Source organism: Rhipicephalus microplus, chromosome 1 (genome assembly GCF_043290135.1).
Source record: "Rhipicephalus microplus isolate Deutch F79 chromosome 1, USDA_Rmic, whole genome shotgun sequence".
Taxonomy (NCBI): domain Eukaryota; kingdom Metazoa; phylum Arthropoda; class Arachnida; order Ixodida; family Ixodidae; genus Rhipicephalus; species Rhipicephalus microplus.
Genome location: NC_134700.1, coordinates 235,014,049 through 235,031,994, shown reverse-complemented (window position 1 = coordinate 235,031,994; position 17,946 = coordinate 235,014,049). Strand labels below are relative to the sequence as shown.

The following is a 17,946-nucleotide window of genomic DNA, read 5'->3' as shown; positions in this document are numbered from 1 at the left end:
TGGAGGCGCTGCGTTAGAGTACCTCGAGCGTGCAGCGGAGGCGAACGAGCGCATCAAGCCACATCACACGTGAGACATGAGAGCTATCTGGCAGATATCTTGGAAAACAAAACGCGTGGCTCTGAGACGGGTGTGCGTGCCCATCTCAGAGGTGATAACGTGTAGAATGCAAGACAACGGGTAGGTGCCACCACCGTTTCGTTTTAGCAAAGCGTTCGAAACACTCATCTTTCCGAGCAAGCGTTGCATGGTCAGCGCAGCGTGATAAGCGCCATGGTCCTTAAAATTACTTATGCATGCCTTTTCTAGTAAGAGACGAACATGCAGAATATATACGTGTCATGGTGCCCCAGACATGCGCAATAATTGCTTTTTAATTGGCAATCGCTCAAGCATGAACGCTCAACCTTGAGCAACATACGTGGGAGCTGTGGATAGAGTCGGCCGTTTCAAGTACCCGATGCCGTTAAGAGTGAATAAACAGACAAATGGACAGACAGACAGACAGACAGACAGACAGACAGACAGACAGACAGAAAGACAGACAGACAGACAGACAGACAGACAGACAGACAGACAGACAGACAGAGAGAGACAGAGAGACAGAGAGACAGACAGACAGACAGACAGACAGACAGACCAAAATTTTTGCGTCGAAGGTCCCCGAGAAAGACTATCGTCTTTAATAATCAACGACTATACTGTGAAGACACGTCTCGCTTTTCTGTCACACCGATTGCTTTGACGAAGAGAACAGCGACTTTTTGTTGTTGTTTTTTTCTGAAACGTGCCGGATAGAGTTTGTAATCATTTTTAGCAGTGCAGTGGTCGCGAGACTCTTAACATGCAAAAATACAGGGGGGGGGGAGAGCAAAAAAAGCGGAAATGCGTCGTATTTTGTATATTTTTTATCTCTCGGGGAGCACTGGATACAGTTCAGTAAATGACATCCTAATTATTCCAAGGGCACTTGTTCTCGAGCGCAGCGGGGCAAAGAAAGAAAGAAAAAGCGTTTTGGTTCTCACTGATGTTAAACTGGATGCTAAGTTAGAACCAAAAACAGCGACAGAAAGAGGTCGAATAACGATGGCAGCTTCTGCGGAAACAGCTGTTTTGACACCCTCCTTCTGTCCTGCGTATACTACAGACGCGCATACGTATTCGATGAGTTCATTGAGCGATCAACTTATGCCGACACGACGGAGGCCGATGCTCGGGATGTACGGGGCCCGACTTGCACGCACGCGCTCTGTACGCACGTTCATACACTTGTATAATTGCTTTCGGAGAAACTGCCGCTGGGTGAACTCGGAATAAGCAACTGCATACGTTCCATTCAACCTTCATCGCGCGTGCTGTACCCTCGATCAAAAAAGAGAGAAATTCGCTCTCAAATGCAACGATAAAATCTCAGCTCAAGGAAGACCGTCAGCTGACGAACAATAGATATTCCGCAAAACCTGAATGTACTGTACATCATGGTCGTCGGCAAGTTTTCCTTTTGGGCTGTGAAAATTAGTGTTGCATCGCGTCGGGGGGGGGGGGGGTAGCAAAAGCACTGGTGTAGCTTGAGGGGAGCAAGGGCCCATTTTGCACCCCCCCCCCTGCCGATAGCCATGCTGCACAATCTCACAGAAGTTATCATTAGAAGGGAAGTTCGATACAAATCGAAGTCATTAGGCGGCCCATATACGGCCTATAGTGACAGCAGTCGATGCTGTTCGTAAAAATCAATGTGCACGTATAGTGTGTAGTAGTATAGTAATAGATTACGACACGGCGCAACGTTAAGACACGAAACACTGACGATGAAAAAATCGTGGTTGATTCCTCCGTCTTCGGAATCAGTATAACAGGAAAGTAAAACGTCTTCTTACAGTATAGTGCTTACTGTACTACACTGTCGTCCTTCATGAAAGAGAATACGCGGACGCTTGGCCTGCGCAGCGGCTTCCTACAGCACCATCAACCGACAGCAAAAGGAAACACGTTCGCTTTCAGCGTCATCTGTTGGCGAACAAAATAATGAGTTATGGCCGGTAGACAAGCGCTGCTAGATTGCACTCTCTATGCTCACGCCTGCAGTGCGTAGTCCACTGCCAACATATCAAACGTTGTTCGCGACCACGGTGCAAGCTGCAGTAATCGCCCGATACCGCTCGCAGGGAACGTAATCTAGCAGCGCTTGTCTACCGGCCATAACTCGTTATCTCACTTGGCCATAGATGACGCAAAAAGTGAACGTGCTTTCTTCACTTGTCGGTTGATGGTGCTGTAGGCAGCCGCCGCAGAGCGCAGGCCACACGTTCGCGTGTTCCCTTACATAAAGGACGATTGATTGATATGTGGGGTTTCACGTCCCAAAACCACCATTCTGATTATGAGAGACGCCGTAGTGGAAGGCTCCGGAAATTTTGACCCCCTGTGGTTCTTTAACGTGCACCCAAATCTGAGTACACGGGCCTACAACATTTCCGCCTCCATCGGAAATGCAGCCGCCACAGCCGGTATTTGATCCCGAGACCTGCGGGTCAGCAGCCAAGTACCTTAGCCACTAGACCACCGTGGCGGGGTTGCATAAAGGACGACAATGTACATTGACATAGGTGAGCTTATACAATGGCTGTTGGTGTTGGGCAGCTAGGTGTCAGCACCATTTTTCGTAAATGCATCCACGTTTACGCCTAACGATACCTCTCCACCCTGACGACAAACGTCCACGAGTAATGAGTGATTAATGATTCATAACAGGCATCCATAACAACATGCCCTTGTTGTCATGGATGCCTGTTATGTCTAGTAGCTAAAGGCGAGAGCATAACCAAAAAAGGCGGTGTAATAAGCACCTGACTGTGGACCTGAGGGCGCGACGAAGCTCTTTGGGCCGCCTCAGCATTGTTGGTACCGACCGCCAGGGATACTAACAAAATGGAACGCTTGCTGAACACAGTGACACGCTGAAGTGTCTGTGCCCTTTTTGGCACGTTTTCAAAGAACGCTTCCTGGGCGCTTTCATAATCAGCCGTGACCCCCTTGCTCACAACTAAAAAAGAAAATGATATGCACGTGCAAGTTCGGTTTTGATGCGTCTACTCGCTATAGGCTACGCATTGGAAGACCCGGTTTTGCTGTGCCTACTCGCTACCATCAGACCTCTTAAACTGCATTGCCTAGAGCGCGACTGATTGTGCGCCAAATAGGGTTACGGTCACCTACATATTGATGGCATGTTAGAGTTATTGAACGCCACTGCCCCATTAGAGGGAAACGCAACGAGCGTTGTGTCTTCCCTCATGGCGAGCCACGATTTTTCGTGTGGTGAGCCTAAGCGGGGAACGCGAAGTGACATCCACACTATAGTGCTTCTAGTTCACTACAATCCACGCGAAGCAAGTGCGTTGCTCTATGTATTAAAGAACTATTGTTCGTATGAATGGATGCTATGAGCCACGCAGGCGCTTTGGGAAAGGTCGCCACCTGGCACTGTGCTAAGGCGTTGCCAAATTTGCACTTCTGGTGAAAAAGCATCGAAATTACAGACGCGTAGTAACGACGCGTTCAAGAAACTAGTAATGGATCCCACGCTCATGATGCATTATTACGCTTTACCAAATGAACTGGGAACAGGCGGTGGTAGATATTAAAAACAAAAGGCTCGTTTTTAAAGCCTACAAAATATTGGCCATGGCGCAGTGGATAGTGTGCCCGGCAGCTCTTGTCGCGAACCGAGAGGTCATAGGTTCCACTCATGTAGGCAAAACTTCTTTTTTGTTTGTCTTCTGATGGTTATTTTTAAGCGTCATTTCCATGACGGAAGTAGGTCACTCAAATCTTTGTGCACTTCAGCATAAAACATTTTCAGTGTTAAAAGGCACGAATACAAGCGCCGGTCTTCCCCGTCAGTGCTTCGTGCACATGTCTTAACGTGCGCCGTTTCGTAATTATGAATCTCTACCAACTCGTCCAACTATCAGTAGTAGTAGTAGTAGTAATAGTAGTAGTAGTAGACTCTTAAAACTTCACAAACCCATTCAGAAGGACTGGCCAATAACCACGTACTTGTAGAAATCTCCTTATGTATCATTTATCACTTAACAAAGGAAGTGAATACAAACAAGACGCTGAGCACGATAAAAGCAAAAAACAAGACGTTCGTTTGCTTTTAGACGTTTGTTTTTACCGTGGTCAGCGTATTGCTTCAATTGTCATGTCGATTTAATTGTCTTCATGGCAAGACGGGTTCCCGTCTAACTCTCAATTGCATTAACAGAGAAAGTCCTCAACACTGCAGCTGCTGCTCCGCGCTCGTCCCGATTTCTCCTTCTGCTTTGCAAAGCAGAAGAGGACACATAGTGTTTCGTCCTCCGTACAGCTTGTTGGCTCATAACCGTGGCTTCAAAACAACGACCAGTCGAGGATCTGAGAAATGACACAAGGTACGAGGGCCATTCTAGAAAAACCTTTTTGAACTCGAAGAGCCATACCAACAGCTCCACTTGTTGGCGCCGCTTCGCTGTCGGACCTAAATGGCTTAGCGTGGTGCAAGTGCATGAGCTATGCCCTTGTGGTCATGATGGTGCAACCAGGCAGCCGACGTGGCCACAAGGTTTCTAAGGCGAAAGATTCATGTTTCGAAAATTGACCATCGGCTTCAGCGGTGTCAACGTGCATAATGCAGAATAATTATAGAACTCGAAGAGTTCATCCTATGGCGTCACAGGCCGACAAAATTTACAGGCGTCAGTAACGTCACGGGTGTATAGTGACATCACGAACCAGCAAGATCAGTTTTTATTATTTGGGTACCTTCCAGACAAATCCACTCTTTATACTCGCGCCCTCTTGAAGCACTTCAGGCTACATGCTGTTCGCAGCGCTTTCTCTTGCTGTATAATGTTGTTGTAAGTGTTGTGCACACTTTACGCTGGAATGCAGATAAAGTGGCTATAGCCTCTCGTAGACACCGCTAGCCACCATAACATAGCTTTGTGGGCGCGATTTGTGCGATCGTCGTGCTTCTTAGCGTGAGTCGCGTTGTTGTGCGTGCATTGGATCACAAAAGTTTCTAACTGGTCGGTCCGGGAGAAACCCGGGACATGTAGCTGTCCCGACAAGAACTGTGCAGAACTCGGGGTTTTGCATGAAAAGTTGGCAGTCCTGCAAAATCTGGGACCGTTGGTAATCTTAGCTGGCACGCAGTCGTTTTTTTTGCGTCACGGCTCGGATATCCTTAGAGAGCCGAATCCAGGTTAGCAATTGACCATTCGGTACGTACTCGGCCCGATTACGATATCACTTTCTACTTTTGCAAGCGAACCTCAAACGCCCTCAAAGTTTTTCTCTTCACATATGTCAAACGCAAAACGAAGTACTCGTCAGCATGCGCCAAGGCAAGCTCTAGGGAGCAAGGTATTTCAAAAAGGGAGAAGCTTTGGGCATGTTGGTCATTCATCGTTCTCATTACACAGAGCGCACAAAACACGGGACAGATAGAGAGTCCCGTGTTTCGCGTGCTCTGTTTTGTGAAGAACGAGCAAGGCGTGTTGTTCGGCTAGTCGATTCATGGCATCGTAAAGGTGTAAAGTGTGCGACGAAAACGGGACGAAGGAAGGTGCGTGTGCACGCGCTCCTCCCTTCGTCCCGCTTCGGCGCGCTAACTAGGGAACCAGATGCAAAAAAAAAATCGCGTGTTGACATTGTCATGTAAAGCCACAAATTCCCTTATTTTTTGGCGTCACGTGACGTCGTCATCAAAAAACACCGACGTTTTGCACCATCTACGGAGACAGAGCCAAGCCACGCTTAAACAGTGCTTTCGGGGGAGGGCGTGGGAAGGCTTACCCCCGTAGTGTCGCGTGTTCGGGGGGGAGGCTGCGGGCGATAGACAGCGACATGGCTCGGTTAACAACACAACACATTTATTAAACCGGCGCACGGCACACCCTCAGTATAGAAACATGCAAATCCAATATCAATAACTTCAAATTCAAACTAGGCCCCGCTAAGCTTAAACACCAACCACACTACAAACTAAACCGTTCAAGTCAACGTCAGGCATCTGTAGCCTCATAGCTCCACTCATGATTTGGGTCGATCTTGCTTGTCACCACTGATGATCTTGCCGCCAATGTCCCGACGGGTCGTGCCCGGTACCTGTAGGAGTTCTTGACGTTCTCTACGAGCGTCGCCGTCCCTGCCGTTGCCGACGTGGTCACCCGTCGTCTTCTGACGTCATTGACACAGCGGATGCCTCTGTAGTTGGGCCTAGCGCCGTTCGGAGATATTCGGTACTACGATCTGACGTGGCCCACCGGGAACTGTCTTCGTCGGTTTGCTTCAGGTGGGGCTTGCGCCAGGAACGTCGGTGCTTGCTGTGCGCGGTTGCTGCATCCCGAGCGGCCTTCCTCAAAGCAGATCAAGGTATCCGTCTACATCTCTGTAAGCCAGCGTCCCAAATTGCCAAGTCGATGTCCTGCCGCTCCCGTCGCGAATGCGCTTGCTGGCGGTGCGACCTCTTTATTCCAAGCACACATGGACGTTCCAGCTCGTCCTAGCTTGCGCCCCAATCGCAGCTCGGGCCACGCGCCTTATTCGCGTTATGGTGCACGCGCTCGTGCCGTTTCGAATCATGCCCGCTCCTTATCGCCTTTTTAGGGGCGAAGCTCCTTATGGCGTGGCTTGTGCGTCCCTCGTAGTACGTAACCACCAATGGCACATACCCGAAATAAGTATAACACTTGACCTTCAAGGTGGTGCCGGTGAGAGATTTCTTCTGTGCGTTGTTTAACAATAAAAAATAGTGCTCAATGTACATGCCAATGGCTGCTAATGGGGAATGAGAGACAGGAGCATTCGGCTTTTAGTCAACGCGCACGCTGCGATCCCTATTAGCAGCCATTGGCATGTACATTGAGCACTATCGGACAAGAAAGGGTTGCTACATTATACTCGCTGGGTGTAACCTCCTTAGTTTTAGAAAGATTTAGCGAGCGTTGAGCCGCAGGGCCATGAATACAATGAACTAGTATATATCATGAATGAATTCGAGGTGGTTAAAGGGGGGAAGCAGATACGGAGCGCAAGCCGTAAAATTAAAAGCTGAATTCTCCTGTCTATCATTTCACATTAGCAGCCACTGGCATGTACATTGAGCACTATCTGACAGGAAAAGGTTGCTACGTTATACTCGCTGGGCGTAACCTCCTTGGTTGTAAAAAGGTTTAGCGAGCATTGGGCCGCAGTGCCATGAATACAGTGAACTAGTATATACCATGAACTCAATTCAAGGTGGTTGAAGGTGGGAAGTAGACCCAAAGCGCAAGCCGTAAGAAAGTATGCGTGTGCCACCTCTCGTTTAGTCCTTGGAATATCCACTGAATGGCGGTGCTTCTATATGGGGAATATATGATAAAAAGATGCGAGATGGTGGGATTTGGAGTGTTGAATAGATGGACGAACGGACACACAGACAGATGCATGGATGGACGCATGAACGGACGCAGGGGCGGATGCATGCACGAACGCAGGGACGGGCGCACGAACAGACGCATGGACGGTCACACAGACGGACGCATGGACGGACGAATGCTTCGCCCCACTCTCCATCATTCACTCCGTGGATATGCTGCCTTTTTTTTTGTTCCTATATGGGCTCTTGCTCGTGACTCCAACTCAGAAAAAAAAAAGATTACTATAGGCATCGCCTCCTCTAAACACAGTGACTCGCCTCAGACCTCTCCCGCGTCTATCCTCCAGTTTTCTGGAGCTCGCCGCCAGGGCCAGACGCGGCGTTGTCATCGCTCCGCAAACTCGAGCTTCGGTTCCCCATTGCCTTCGAGTCGTTTAAGGGTGTCAAGGAGATTTTTTTTCCCTCCTAATGGTTATACATGCGGTTTCCTTGCGATACATTTTCTTTGCAAAACACACCTTCTACACAAAGCAGGTGGGTTGTACTGTACAAATAGTGCAACATGGCGTTGAGCGTTCCAGGACTCAAATATGTTAGGCTAGCAGTCAGGCCGAGTACAGCGCCAAATTTGTGAGCAGGTTTCAGCTATGCGCACTTGAAATATATGTATGTATATATATATATATATATATATATATATATATATATATATATATATATATATATATATATATATATATATATATATATATATATTTATTTATTTATTTATTTATTTATTTATATATATATATATATTTGCCTGTGCAGATACTACTTCTTCCTAATCAAGGAAGACACCTACATGGCACATTGCTTACATTAATCTAAGAAGCATACACATTCTTTTCTTAAGTTGTCCAGTCAAAATCACAAATTTGCTCTTTTGTACCTGAACTTTGTTTAAAATCAATTCAATTAGAAATATATCTTACACTTTTTTTATGTATCATGGACTACCTTAACAGGCAAGGCTGTGGATTTAAAGACTACTGAATGTTACTTCGTGTGCAGAATGCTGCAATAAACACAATTTAAATTGCAAAGCCAGCACTTTCCTGGCTTTAGACTGCCAGTGTTTGAATTATCTATCATTCCTCGTTCGTAGGACATATGTTGCACATTTCACTGTAGCCAAAATTTTTTGTTTTATTTTACATTGTCAAGTCTTGCATAAAGATCACCAAGTTCCTTGCAGAACCTGTGTAGAGGGAAGCCCATAACATTGTAGAAGTCACCAACTATCTTCTCAATCAGACTTCCTCCTTTCCCTTGAATAGCATAGGCTCCAGCTTTGTCACTGCGTAAAGTCAAATATCAAGTTTCTTTTGTATTATAAATGCAGCACCTATTTTTAAAACACTGCTGTTACTCAGGCTATAAAAACATTGCCAAACTTACTGTACTGATAGCATATGTGGCACTTATTTTCCATTCGTTATTTCAGTACAACAAAAAACAATAATGTGTACTAGTATCCTCATATAGACACAACATTGATACTAAGACAGCGTTACCAGTTCCACTTATAATAAATGAATTTGAGTTTCTTTTCTCATCAAGTCGCTTCTAAAATTTTCCCGCCACTTGTGTTTTTTGGGGCCTATTTGCGATTTTCAAGCAAATATAGTTAATTTAGTGATTATCATGTTCACCAATGCACGTTTGTTGTTCACTTACAGCATGTTCATCAATGACTTCGAGTAGTTCAGTGCATAGGCGTGTGCAAGGTGAACATTTGCCCCCTATCAAAGGGGGCGGAGGTTCACTGTAGTATTGAGCCAATGTATGGGGCAGAATCATCACCCCGCTTTGAGCCGTCCCATTGAGCCAATGTATGGGGCAGAATCATCACCCCGCTTTTAAGTGACGAGAATGAAGAGGGCGGCCGCACCCCCTGCCCTCCCTTCCAATGTGCACACCTATGGTTGACTGTTGAAGTCTAACATACGTTGGCGGAATCAAAAAGTGGCATTAATCACGCACTGGCAAACTAATCTTCAACCATGTTGGGACTACCCTGGAGACAATGGTGAAAATCAGCCATGCGCTGTTTGTTCATAGCTCATATTTTCGCTGTACAAAACAAGTAAATGATTGTTTAAACTCCATTTCATATTTGAGTGCTATGTGTTCTCATAATTGGGAATATTTTCAATAATGGAAAAATTCATTCGGTTTCCACTTCTTTTGGTTCTTTTTGGCTTTTTTAGCGGTGAGTGTTTACTTGATTGCTCCGTATCATCTGGAAACGCTGTAAAAAGGCCAAATGAACGCATGGGGCCATCACGGTGTAAAGCACACTCCTTAGGTGTAGACAACATGCAGCAATGTACTGCACTGATCTACTCAAGCATATAGCGTGCCAATATGTGCACTTAACACATCCCTTGACAGGCTGCAGAGCAATGTGACACCTAAAATTCATTGTTGGTCTAACGTGTTATGCCAAGAAAGACGCATTCACAAGGAGAGGTATGGGGACAAGCATTTGCTGCATACCCTTTTTGTGGATGTGTTTTTTTCATTTTCACAATTATTATCAAGATTGTGACATGTGTATTGCTTTCTTTGGATTAAGTGTTTATAAGAGTCCTAACTGAACAAATGCCCTTAAAGCAAGCCCACAATTTGGGGAGTTACACAATACAATATGGGGGGGGGGTTAAATTTTTAACAGCCCCGCCGCGGTGGTCTAGTGGCTAAGGTACTCGGCTGCTGACCCGCAGGTCGCGGGTTCGAATCCCGGCTGCGGCGGCTGCATTTCCGATGGAGGCGGAAATGTTGTAGGCCCGTGTGCTCAGATTTGGGCGCACGTTAAAGAACCCCAGGTGGTCGAAATTTCCGGAGCCCTCCACTACGGCGTCTCTCATAATCATATGGTGGTTTTGGGACGTTAAACCCCACAAATCAATCAATTAAATTTTTAACAAGGCACAACGAGGTGTAGTTTCAACTAGGCATAGTAGACTGGTGATTTGACATGTCCCAACACATCTGACTTCAGGACTGTGAGATTTTAAGTGAGCTAAACTAAATCTGTTCTTGAGTTGTGAGTGAGTTCAGTGGGATCAGAGTTTGGCAAGTCTGTCATACCTCACTGTGTCTGACGGCTGTAATAAGCTATAAGCTAGATATATCCTTCGTAGGCATAGGTTAGTTGTGCACAATCTGTCCCTTAATGAATCTAAGTGGCCTATCAAGTGCAACTTCTTGACATAGTCACACGATTGTAAAAGGAATTCTTTACCGGAGAGTATGTGATGTATAATTCAGTGTAAATTCAATAACCAGAACTTAAAAAACAAGAATAATTATAACTAAAGTACTCACAGTGGCTCACCCGTAAGTACATATGCTTTGATAATTTCCTGTGACATAGGAGCCATGAAAACTTCAGTTGTATCATGGAAGGTTTTACATCTGAAATCTTGAAGAGAAAAAAAGCCAATATACAGACGAGAAAAAGGCATCAAAAATTTAGTTCTGGCAAAACATGTAAAGTTTCGACCGTAAGCTATCTTTCGACAAACTACTTCATCGTTCCTAAGCAGTCCACAAATCAGCAAATAAAAATCCACCTTGGCATTTCTGATTTCCTTACTGTGCACCATAAATTGTGTAATGGAATCATGCACAGCATATGAATCTACTGATTATTTAACATATTTCTCATAAGTTCGTAAAGTTCACAGAATAAGGTATTTTTATGCATAGCCCCAGATCCACATACAGGATTTAACATTAGAATAGTTACATGACAACATACTTTTCTTTCTACTGCGGTGAAAAAAAAGTAATGTTAATAATAAAACATCACACATATAGTGGAAATACTACAGGTTCACTCCCCACAGAAAAGTTGTTTTTTCATCCACTTTCATTTATCTCATTATTATTAAAGTCAGATAAAAAGATACAAATAACACCCCTTCACTTTCTTTGGCTTCATTATCTGTTGACTCTATAAAGCTGCGCCGAAGAAAAAAAATTATCAATTTGTTGATTTGATTGTTTAGTACAATCACTTTTTAAGAAATTGATGAGTCCCATTCTTCAGGTAATACTAACTACACTTTCATGGTAATCAAAGTTGTAGGTCTTAATTAAAGCACCTTTGAATCATGGTGGTGACACGACACAAAAAAAAAGTAGCACACGTCCCAAACTCCCAAACGCCGTCTCATATCGATCTGGAGATCCACCAGAAGAGTCACATCAAATGTTTCAATTTCTTGTGCAAACTGCCCAGAGCTTGGATTCTATAATGCATTTTTGTGCATACAATAACAATTTTGCCTATTCATGAAAGTTACTCTGGGCTTAAAGTCAGAGGTGGACGGCCCTCTCCATTTATTGATGACAGGCTCTAGGCCTTAGCAGGTCAAATGCTGCACATCAGAATCCATTCAACAAGTGCTGGAGTTGATTTTTGTTTTTGCAAGGGTGCCTTTTTTCAAATTTCCACTCTCCAACATTATTGAGAATGATTTAACCGTGATTGTCGGGTTGATGTGGCATGACCAAAACAGGTATTGTCATACTCTTGTGAGCCTTTCTTTGAGACATTGCATGTGACTGGTCACAGCCCTGTTCGACTAAGCTTCTTGGCACAGCATACTGTTTCACGAGGCATCTGAGCGTCAAGCTATGTGCTTTTTTAAATTAGTTCAAAGGTTCACCTTGGTCTCTTTACATTAACAGTCGATTTTCATTCTTTGAATTGTGATGTAATACCAAAAACGCATGCAATTTGCCTACTTTTCTTAAATAAGTATGCATGAAAATTAAACGTAGCATTGTTGTGCCTGAGGTTCTCAATGCAGCGAGTAAACTAATAGTATGTTGCTGTTTGGTCATTTCCTTCGAGCTCGTGTATCTCTAACCCTCAACATACTGAGTTATTTTTGTAAAGGCCTTTCCAAAATTTGGGTTTTAAAGTGATTGACTAGAACGGCACGTTATATATATATATTCTTCAAGAACACTTAGAGTAAAAGCTTGCAACTAGAAGAGCACTACAAAACTGTTCGAATTAAGCAAAGTTCGAATTAGCAAGCGTGCAATAGAATGAATGGACATCACACCACACTGAGCAGACAAAACCTAAAAAAGCCATCCCTGGACTTGTTATCACAAATTAAGCACTAATACATGCTTGTGGCAGGCAATTTCATGAGCCAAGTTCATAGAGCTCTAACAGGGAACAGAATTAATTGATAAATTAGTTATACTCCAGCAGCAAGCACGGACATACACTTCTACTTGCGTGCACTTCTACTTGCATGCCAGAGTTACCGCAAAAAAAAAAATTCAATGAAATAAATTATAGGAATTTGCTTGCACTTCTTCTGTCGTGACCCTATGAGCATCGTTTACAGCTTGCCAAGAGCACCAGTGCAGCGTCCGAATTGCCACCTGCTGAGAAATGCTGCTGTTTGGTGTGTTGCATCTTTAGTAAATTTAGTTTGGTTTTGCAACACAATCTGATCACTACGGGCCGACTTCTACAAGGAACGATGAAAACAAAGGGCTCCCAGTTTGAATTATTTATGGTCATTTACTATGTCATTACCTTTGTAACATTCATAAGTATCCGTTTAACTTAATTCGAGAGACAGTTTGACTCACTATATATATATATATTGAGGGCCCTTCTTCTAAAGAAAGAAAACTTTAAGACCTGAAGTGACTTACCATCTTTGCATCGATAAATAAGGGCGACACCGGTTTGGACAATGTGTCCCTGTCCACTGAGTCTAGAAAAAGCCAATAATGCAAACACTGAGTTACACAGTCGCCGCTATAGGAAATAAAGAGGCAAAATTTAACGAAAACTTCAAAAATGTATCAATTATAAGTGCCACAATTCAATGGGCTAAGAACATGTACGCTGCACACTCTTAAAACTACAATACATCAACCTTTTTTTGGCATCAATGTATGTGCTCTCCGGTAAGAACATACTATAAATAAAGTCAACGTACTCATTCAGCATGCGTTCGGCATCACTGCTGTCCTTTGGCTTCTCATAAAGCATGTTGCCTTTCACGACAACGGTGTCAGCACCAATCACCAAATCAACTGGCTCCTTCAAATGAAAAAAAAAAGGCTCGTTTAGCAAGAAAAAAATGTATATTTTTATTTCAGCCCTTTTTTATTATTCGGTAAATAAATGCCAACATGCATAAATGCAGTAGCAATCTATGAAACTTTTTCTTTGAATATGAGGATGGTGTAAAGCCACAGCCAGTTGGCACGCTTTTTACATGTGTAAAAACATAATAATTTCATATTTCATTTTACTTCAACCAAGTCTACACATCTCGTCAGTGCACGTTTCGTCATAGCATGTGAGGTAGATAACAAGATAGACAGTTTCGGTACATAGTACATGGTAACTAACATACACCTAGCTGTTCTCATAGGTATAACGGTCCATGCAGGTCGCTGCATTCACAATCTCAACATGTAAACTGAGCAGCAGAATGACTCTGAACCTGATATAAATTGCTAACCATGCAAAAAAAACGCATATTTTGAAGCAAATGTGGTTATTTCAATTGTCTTACAATGTCAAATTAATCTGCACGGTGTGAAAAAAGGGCAAAACATCGTGAGTGGTGCAGGACACTTTTCTCCTTTTCCTGAATCTTCAACCTTCTGGTACACTTTTGAGAGATGTTTATGCTCCTTTACAGGAATCCACCGTTGATACAAAGCAACAGCCTAGCTCAATTTGATTCCTTATATTGTGACTATTCTCCCTGTACGTTTTTATTTAATTTCATTCGTTCATATCCTCACACTTTTTGCACTAGACTTGTCATTTTTCCAAAACATTTGAAATTTTAATCTGTATAATCGCTCTACATCATGCACCGAAGCCTCGCGCAATCTCCTGGACTGGGCATCAGCCGTCTATAGAGGAAAGCAAACTATTACCACAACCACTCGAACGGATTTTGAAATTCCCTGTCAGGTTGAAGCACAATATTGCCATAGAGACTAATTACACTATCCGATATTATGAAGAATCAGCGTGCACAGTCTTCTGCGCACTCCTGCTTATGGCCGCACAACTCATGCCTCTCGTTCACACGCACGAGTCAGTGTGGGTTGGATCGGCGAAGAAGGTGCGTTGGCGGATGAACAGATTTTGTTTTGGAACGCTCTAGCGGACTCATGATTTGCACATGATTTTCAGGGCACAAGTTCGCCCATAATAAACTAGTTTTTGGTGTTCCTTCTCTCGAACCCGTTACACTATGTCCTATCTCATCGATCATTTAAAGAAAAACAAGAAAAACTTACATTTTTCTCTTGTAGCATTCTGACGACATCTCTTGCTTTGCCTTCAGCCGTTCGCACGCAGTAGTCTGCCGGACTAGCAAATGCATTTTTGTCGAGATTCTCCTCGAAGTTCGACGCCACGACATCGTAACGGAAGCCCTGCAACGGCATATCTTTCGTCAGTGCTACAGCAAGCTTACAAGTTCAAGGACCACGAAATGAACGACCGAAACCGAAACATGAACAGGCGTCGAAGGAGTTATGTGCATTCCACAACTATAACAGCTTCGGAGGCTCAGGTGCACGAGTTCATTCACAAGTTGTGATCACTCGAGTAGCTATAACGTAACATCGAATACAGACATATCGGCTACTTGACAGCATCGTCTCATGTGCGGAACTGACCAGCAAGTTGAGTATCTCTTTTCGTCGTGGTGATGCACTGGCGAGAACGATTCTCTTCTTGTCGAGCGCACACAGTAGCGGCTCAAGCATCGCGTATTACTTTCGCGTGTTAACACTAACAAATTAAACGCAAAGGCTCGAAACTGCAAGAAGCTCGTCGTTCAGTAGCACGCAGACAAAACACTTCAAAATGCAAACATGCGCAGATGGATTGGATTCTGATTGGATTGGCTCAAATACGTCTACAAAAACTTGATAAAAATATCTAATAGAAAGTGTTTAATCGTAAAATTTACCCTATTAATAAACCTATTTTATGTATTATTGACAATAAATTTGAGAATTTTATACGTGGTATTATTTTTTTAGTGTTTTTGAAACCTAGTTACCATTCGGGACAAAACGCATAGCCTTTGAGATTTGTTACGAAAGCTGTGGCTACGGTTGTAACACACGGGGCTGTTTGGCCCAGAGTTACTTTGGTCTTCAAAGATTATCTTCAAAGCAAACTTCCTCGCTTCAAAACCAACGGTTGCTTGTTTTAGGTCAATCAGCGTTATCACAGCAAATTTTGATGCAACACTAGAATATTCTAGGCACTATAGCGGCACGTCGCAGTCTCGGAGGCCATATAAAACGGGTTGAGTTCTGGAAACTGAGTCGTCGTAATTAGCCCCTTCAGGTGCTTTAGTCGTAACGGGGTAGTCCAACTTTCTTTTTTTAAAGGGTCGAAGCTCTTAAAGCAGTGAGTCTGTCGATGCACGTCTGTGACTGGTTTGTAACCACATAATTGTATGACTCACTCAGCAGGTCGCGCTAGTGTGAGTAACAGACAGACAGACAGACAGACAGACAGACAGACAGACAGACAGACAGACAGACAGACAGACAGACAGACGTATGGATGAACGGATGGACAGACGGACGAACAGTCAGACATGCAGACGGACGGATTGACGGAAGCAAGAACGGACGGAAAGAAGCACGGACGGACGAACTGACGCGTCGCCCCACTCATCATCATTGACTCCGTGGATATGCTGTAATTTTTTTTCGTTTGGTTTACTACATAGAACAAGCTGGGGTGCCAACGAAGACATTTTCGCTGTTTATTTTTCTTCTTGCGATTGCTGCTGAGTAAGATGCAGCGTTGCGTCTCATCTGATTGCACGCCCTTCGTGGCTGCATGCACAGAGTGGCAAGCGGTGGTAGGGTGGTGAATGGTGCTGAAATATGTTGCTCCGTGAAGGTCCATCAATGAATTTATCATCGGTGTGCTGTAGGGTTACCAACTCAGTGCAATGAAGGAAGCCGGGCCGATTGGGGCGGGGGGGGGGGGGGGCGACTGTTGGTTTGTGACGGTTCTGGTTATCTATACGCGGAGACGACGCAACGTCTAGGCAGAATAAAAAACAAGTTTTAGGGGCGAAGTTCCTTATGGCGTGGCTTGGGCGTCCCTCGTATGTAACCACCAGTGGCACATACCCGAAATAGGTATAACACTTGACCTCCAAGGTGGTGCCAGTGAGAGATTTCTTCTGTGCGTTGTTGAACAATAAAAAATAGTGCTCAATGTACATACCAATGGCTGCTAATGGGGAATGAGAGACATGAGCATTCGGCTTTTAGTCAACGTGCACGCTGCGATCCCCATTAGCAGCAATTGGCATGTACATTGAGCACTATCGGACAAGAAAGGGATGCTACATTATACTCGCTGGGTGTAACCTCCTTAGCTTTAGAAAGGTTTAGCGAGCGTTGAGCCGCAGTGCCATGAATACAATGAACTTGTATATACCATGAATGAACTCAAGGTGGTTAAAAATGAGAAGTAGATACGAAGCGCAAGTCGTAAGAAAGTAAAAGCCGAATTCTCCTGCCTCTCATTTCTCATTAGCAGCCATTGGCATGTAAATTGAGCCCTATCTCACAGGGAAAGGTTGCTACGTTATCCTCGCTGGGCGTAACCTCCTTGGTTTTCGAAAGGTTTAGCGAGCGTTTGGTCGCAGTGCCATGAATACAGTGAACTACAATATACCATGAACTCGAGGTGGTTAAAGGTGGGAAGTGGACCCAAAGCGCAGGCCGTAAGAAAGTGTGCGTGTGCCACCTCTCGTTTAGTCCTTGGAATGTCCGCTGGATGGCGGTGCTTCTATATGGGGAATATATGATAAAAAGATGCGAGATGGTGGGACTTGGAGTGTTGAATAGATGAGCGAACCGACACACAAACAGATGCATGGATGGACGCATGAACGGACGCAGGGGCGGATGCATGAAAGAACGCAGGGACGGGCGCACAAACAAACGCATGGACGGTCACACAGACGGACGCATAGACGGACGAATGCTTCGCCCCACTCTCCATCATTCACTCCGTGGATATGCTGCCATTTTTATGTGCCTTTTCTGTGGTAACCAACGCGATCGCTGGCAACGCCTACGTTCGCAGCACGTCGAGGTTGTTCGCGTACGGGAATCGCGGCACACGCTTCCTGCTTTAACTCGTAAAGTGCCGTAGTCGCCTTTGCTGACTACGAAATTTATGTTTCCCGTGAAGCGTTGTTGGCTTCGGCAACGCAGTTATGGCTTTAAGTTGCGTCGTCCCGCTCATCGGTATTCGCTATGGTCAGCGGACCGATGGTGGCGTTGTTGCTTTATTAGGTGAATCGCGTCTCACGAGCGTCCTGACTCTTATACCGTGATTTAGGGTTAGGGAGTTGAGGTCTGCACATGACGCAAACTGCTGTGGCCAACAGGACCTCCACATGTACGGGGTGCCAATGGGTCAATGCATTTAT

General features: G+C 44.6%; 1 protein-coding gene across 1 annotated transcript; it reads right to left on the bottom strand.

Moving 5' to 3' along the window:
- Positions 1 to 8,570: 8,570 nt before the first annotated feature.
- On the bottom strand, positions 8,571 to 15,348 carry LOC119159505 (putative bifunctional dTTP/UTP pyrophosphatase/methyltransferase protein). Its single transcript, XM_037412289.2, has 6 exons — positions 15,146 to 15,348; positions 14,762 to 14,899; positions 13,435 to 13,538; positions 13,145 to 13,206; positions 10,781 to 10,877; positions 8,571 to 8,747 (listed from the first exon to the last, which is right to left on the bottom strand). Exons 1-6 carry the CDS (start codon positions 15,233 to 15,235, stop codon positions 8,597 to 8,599), a joined length of 642 nt encoding a protein of 213 aa, XP_037268186.2. The 5' UTR covers positions 15,236 to 15,348; the 3' UTR covers positions 8,571 to 8,596.
- Positions 15,349 to 17,946: the final 2,598 nt, after the last annotated feature.